Source organism: Cannabis sativa, chromosome X (assembly GCF_029168945.1).
Source record: "Cannabis sativa cultivar Pink pepper isolate KNU-18-1 chromosome X, ASM2916894v1, whole genome shotgun sequence".
In the NCBI taxonomy this organism is placed as follows: Eukaryota; Viridiplantae; Streptophyta; class Magnoliopsida; order Rosales; family Cannabaceae; genus Cannabis; species Cannabis sativa.
Window position 1 is genome coordinate 70,555,323 of NC_083610.1, and position 5,514 is coordinate 70,560,836.

A 5,514-nucleotide genomic window follows, 5' to 3' on the forward strand; every position below is an offset into this window, starting at 1 on the left:
AAAAGTCATTCTAATGCATTATGAAAAAAAATGTATATATTTTTATGTGCATATTTAATTAATTCTATTTCACTTCTATTATTCTTATTCTTATTTGTATTTTTGTATTTTTATTCCTTCTAACTAAACGTATCATAAGCCCTCAAATCAATCACTAGAAAGAATTTATCCTTTGCGATGTCAATAGACCCTCTGCAACGACAATGTTAACGCCATCTTCATTAGACCCTTCACAACACCATTGTTCACAACATTATCATTGAGACCCTTTGCAACAACATTGTTGATGCCATCATCATTGGCGAAACGAAAAGAGAAAAAAAAAATGTAGCTCACTTAGCAACCTATACAATATGATTGAACAAGTCAGACTTGATAAGATTTTTGAGGCAAAGATTGAATGTTGGCAAAAGTTGAGTGCCTCAGGAGTGATTGATGACACCGCGGTTTATGATAATAAAAGACAAGAACAACTCCATGGAAAGCATAGAGACGTTAACGATGAGAATGTTGATCTACGACAATATTCCAATCTGTAAGTTCAGTCTAGCACGTCATTGAAGATCTCATGCATCTCGCAACAATATTCCAATCTGACGAAGGAGTCCTTTATTATCATCGTTGAAAAACTCTTGCATCTCACAACGATAATCTAATACGGCAAATATCTTCTGCTACCGGAACTCTTGCATCTCATGATGATTCCAATCTTACAAAATGAGACTTCTACTGCTACAGAAAGAACCTTTGCATCTCACAACAAAATTCCAATCCAACAAATGACTTCTATTGTTGAAGAACTCTTGCATCTCGCGACAATATTCCTATCCTGCAAATGAGTGTTCTACAATCGCTGAAGACCTCTTGCAACTCACGACGAAATTCCAATCCAGCAAAGGACTCTTCTAATACTGTCGTTGAAGATCTCGTAACGACATTAGCCAGATGAGTCTTCTATTTCCACGGTTGAAGAACTCTTGCATCTCAGAGACACTTAAGAACCCATCAGCAATGGTAAGAGTCTTTACTATCTAGTAACTTGATTCTTGGGGCATAGCTTTCAGTTCCAATTCTTGGGTGAACGAAACAAATTCATTACTATAAAACTGTTACCAGACAATTCTAAACATAAAAAAATATTTTCATTTTAGTTTTTAAAGAAACCCACAGAAAAAAAATAAATAAATAAACATTACCTGACAGCACCTTCAGAATTATTTTTTGAAAACGAAAGGAAAAAAAAACAAATTAGAAGTGATGCCATAAACAAATATTAAGAAGTCCTGGTTACGTTAAGAGAAATTATCAATGCACGATAGCTTTTTCACATGATTAATCTACACAGAAAACCTATCATCATCTTTAATTTATTGGAAGACACTTTTAACAAAACAAAACCCCAAGAGCAAATAGGGGTGGTGTCTATAAAAATAACAAATGGCTGTTGCACATGTAAGCCAGAGAAATGTCATAAGAAAGGCTTTCCTCATTTTAATATCAATATAAATGACTTTTATGAAGCAGTAAATATTCTGTATCCAAAAACAAGCCAAATTTCTTATTAGCTCATTGTTTAAGAAATTCCCTGAGAGTTCAATTCTCATCACAGAAGTTCATCTACCAGAACACCCAACTTGGGCATAAAAGCAGATGACATGGCATATCAAGGCACTTTTAAACAGTCACTGTCTATAGAGGACCTGGGAAGGTTCCGTTCTCCCTTTGCTCATTCCATCGCTCGACCTGGCACACATAAGAAACCATTGGGTTGAGTAAAGAGGTAATTCTTGCCCTGGATTTGTCTTTAAATTCAATCAGCCAATTAAAAATTTCCGTTTGTGATGTGATAATGTATACAAATAGTCAATTAATGTATCAAAATTTGCAACAGATATTCCAATTAAATCCAAGTTGAATGTTTGAGCAGTACAAGCAAAACAACAATGTCCAACGTGACAGAATAATAGTGAGGTTCTTACATATTATGCTAAGGAAAAAATATAAGTGGCTGTAAGGACAAAAGAAGATACATACCCATTCACCAGGGCAAAGAGAACGATAATATTTCTGAAACTTATCACACTCTGGTGCATCTTCACCTTTTGCAGCTACGCACCTAGAAAAGTGAAAAAGGAAAGAAATAATTAAATACTCTTTTCAATATACAAGAATTGCCTAAGCAACTTACAAAACACCTACAAGCTCAAAGAATTAGGCAGCAGCCATTTGAACTTGCAGCAGTCTTACCGATGATACTCTATGTATCGGGTAAAGCAATGCCTTGTTTGATTTGTAGTGGGGAAACGGAAATCTGCTGGTGCTGTCTCAAGCTGATCATCAAATAAGTATAAGTAAATAACACCTCAAACACATAAGGAGTATCGGATGCACATGATTGTCTGAGTGAACAAAATTAATTTAATGATAACAGTAATAGAGGGTATAGCAAAACTAACCTTAATCTCCGGTGCCTCTTCTTCTACAGCTTCTTGCTCACTTGAGTTTTCAGCATTTTCAGTGTTTTCCTCGGCGGCAGTTTCATTGCTGGTTTCAGCTGCATCAGCACTGGCTTCAGAGCTTTCTCCACCAACAACAGCTGAAGGGGCAGAGTCACTACTTTCTTCAGCAGCAGGAGCAGGAACTTCAGTGCTTTCCTTGGGGGATGCAGCTGGTGGTTCCTCATCTCTCTCAGCGACTACTTCCTCAGAAGTAGCATTCACTGTGTTTTCAACTTCTTTTACTTCCACAGGTTTTGTATCCACACCCACCTTGTCCTCTTTCTCCAATGCATATTGCTGCGAGTCAAAGAAACAGGTAAAATCATTCTCAACCTTGTAAACTCAATATAACAAAAGAAACAACCAAGCAGCAGTTAATAAAAAAAAAAAAAAAGTTCTTTCACTCTCTAGAAGATAAAAACTTGTAGATATTACAGGAGCGGAGAATGGTTGCTTAAATGGTCAACAGCAAAAAACTTAAGACAATCACGCTGACAATGGAATTTTACAAAATCTGAGAAATTTAAAGTAAAATCTGCATATTTTCATAGCAGAAATTGAATTGACAGAATTTATGGTCAAGTATAGCGTGAGTTTATTTTCATAGCGGGATGACCTATTTGAAGATCAGATGATCCACCTGGTTTCTCTCGCATGCAACTATTTCTATCGTGAATGCCTAACTTACTCAAAGGCTGATTATCTTCATTAACTAAAACCATTTTGATACATTTCATTTATAAATTATAGCAGGTAAAGGAAACGATCATCGTCGAACGAATCTTAAAAATTATTGAAAATCTTATTAGGGCGTACACCTCACTTGACCGCATTTAGATAGATCGAAAACTAAAACCCCCAATTAATAATTAAAAAAAAAACGAAAGAATTTCTATGATTGAAGCAAGCCACTATTGAATGAAAAAGCTAAATAGAACAAAAACTACCAAGAGAAAGCAATGAATCAAATTAGATTGGATCCATCCAGACTAAAGAGGACAACAAGAAAAGAACCTGGGATAGAGTTAGGGTTTTCTCAGGTTGCGGCTCCGCCATTGGAGGAAGGAGGAAACTATGCGATCAGATCAGGTGTGTTATCTTTTTAGAGAGATGAGATGTGTTGTGTAATGTGTTGTTGGTTTTGGTGGTAAGTAATGTAAAGGAGTGAAGTGGTTAGGGCAAAGTAATTCGTGAAGATGAAACATTTTTAACTGAGTTTACTCTTACTTATTACCAGTTAAAAGTCAAAACAACTTTCTTTTGTCTTGGTTTGGTTTGGTTTGGTTTGGTTTGGTTTGGAAGATAATTTTACCAAAATGACCCCTATTGCTTATGTCTGAGGACGAGGAATTTGGAAGCTTCTAGCTAGGCCCCTCTTCTCTCTCTCTCTATCTTCTTACATTTTGATTTCTGGACTGGGCCGACGTGATGTTCTACAATCTGGACAGCTCATTGGGCTTGATTTAAATTATGAAGAATTTATGGTTTTAAAAAAAATTCGTTAAATATGACATCTTTAAGTATGCAATTTTATGGTATTTTTTTGTTTTTAAATTATTTTATAGTATTCATTAGGGGTATTCATCAAACTCCCCGCACCACACCGTACCGCAAAAAAATACAGTTTGAAATTTTTTGCGGTGCGTTTGCGATTTGAATTTTTTCTAAACCGCGCGGTGCGGTGCGATTTGCTGTTTTGAATTGTTAATATGTGGTTCAAGCTGCACCGTACTGCACATTTTAAAAATACCAATTTTTATATTTTTTTAGGTCTAATATGTGAATGTCCAACCAAAAGCCCACTAATTATTGTCTTATTAAAACTTAAAAAAAAAATTGATTTTTATTTTCAAGCTTTATGGTATTTTTGACAAGTGTTACTCAAGCTTTATTGTATTTGTGATAATTTAATTATTGGTAATAATTCAAACTGCAAAAACCGCACCGCAACGCACCATTTTTTACGGTGCGGTTTGGTTTTTTAGTTTCGTGGTGCGGGTGCGGTTTGGGAAATTAGAAAAATCGTATGTGCGAGTTGGTTTGAAAAAATGGTCAAAAATCGCACCACCCGCACCGCGAACACCCCTAGTATTTGCTATGTCATGTACATTTAAATTTAATTTTTAAAACTCATTTTTAATTTTTAGATAAATTGCTCACCAAAGATCCTTCATTAAGAAACTAGTTTTTTCATCAAGAAATTAGTTTCTTCAACGAGAAATTGATTTTTTTTTATCAAAAAGCTAGTTTTGATTATATAAAAGTAAAATTTATATACGAGTTTTTAAAATTTTTATGGTTTTGCTTCTTAGATGATTTATCCAATATTTTTAAGTTTTTTTAAAAAAAATATATATATATATATATATATCATATTTGGTGCAATCAAGTTTGCATGCCATATATGTCAAATTTTTCTCATATTTTTTTAAATAGCCTTTAAATTATTATTAATTTAAGAAACATATAAACATAATTTTTTAATAACCCGCTTCCTGAATTTACGACATAAATATTTAAATTATTAAGTTTGTTGTTAATAGATACTTAAACATAAAAAAATAACTATATATAGAGTTGTGAACTAATTTCAAAAATTAAGGTTTCTCGTTCCTAATTTATAACTACAAGAGGTTTTTTTTTCCGCTGGTTAGACACACTGGCCTTACCTGGGCATAGGTGTGGCTTGGTTTGTGTTGTATTTTGCTATTGTGATTCGATTTTTGCTATTGCACAACTTTTTATCCCAGACTGATGGACAGTCTGAGAGAACTATCCAGATACTATAAGATATGTTGTGAGCATGTGTGTTGGAATTTGAAGGGTCTTAGAATAAATATCTCTCTCTGATTGAGTTTTCATACAACAACAGTTACCAGAGTACTATTGGTATTGGGCCCGTATGAAATGTTGTATGGGAGGAGGTGTCGTTCACCTATCCACTGTGATGAAGTGAGTGAAAGGAGATATCTTGGGCCCAAAGCAGTCCAGAGAACTAGCGAGGCTATAGAAAAGA

The 5,514-nt window shown here is 34.5% G+C and overlaps 1 protein-coding gene across 1 annotated transcript; it reads right to left on the reverse strand.

Annotated features, from left to right (window-relative positions):
• Positions 1–1,338: 1,338 nt before the first annotated feature.
• LOC115722174 (cytochrome c oxidase subunit 6b-1) lies at positions 1,339–3,706 on the reverse strand. Its single transcript, XM_030651310.2, has 5 exons — positions 3,513–3,706; positions 2,457–2,795; positions 2,248–2,330; positions 2,035–2,116; positions 1,339–1,743 (listed from the first exon to the last, which is right to left on the reverse strand). The coding sequence occupies exons 1-5, from the start codon at positions 3,552–3,554 to the stop codon at positions 1,690–1,692; spliced, it is 600 nt and encodes a 199-aa protein (XP_030507170.2). The 5' UTR covers positions 3,555–3,706; the 3' UTR covers positions 1,339–1,689.
• Positions 3,707–5,514: the final 1,808 nt, after the last annotated feature.

Bases quoted from the DNA above. Each gene is read 5' to 3' on its own strand.
- LOC115722174 (XM_030651310.2), bottom strand. From the start codon at position 3,554: ATGGCGGAGCCGCAACCTGAGAAAACCCTAACTCTATCCCAG. The intron at 2,331-2,456 runs GTTAGTTTTGCT...TTTGATGATCAG, and splicing joins AAGAGGCACCGGAGATTAAG to CTTGAGACAGCACCAGCAGA. The intron at 1,744-2,034 runs GTATGTATCTTC...TATGTGTGCCAG, and splicing joins CTCTTTGCCCTGGTGAATGG to GTCGAGCGATGGAATGAGCA.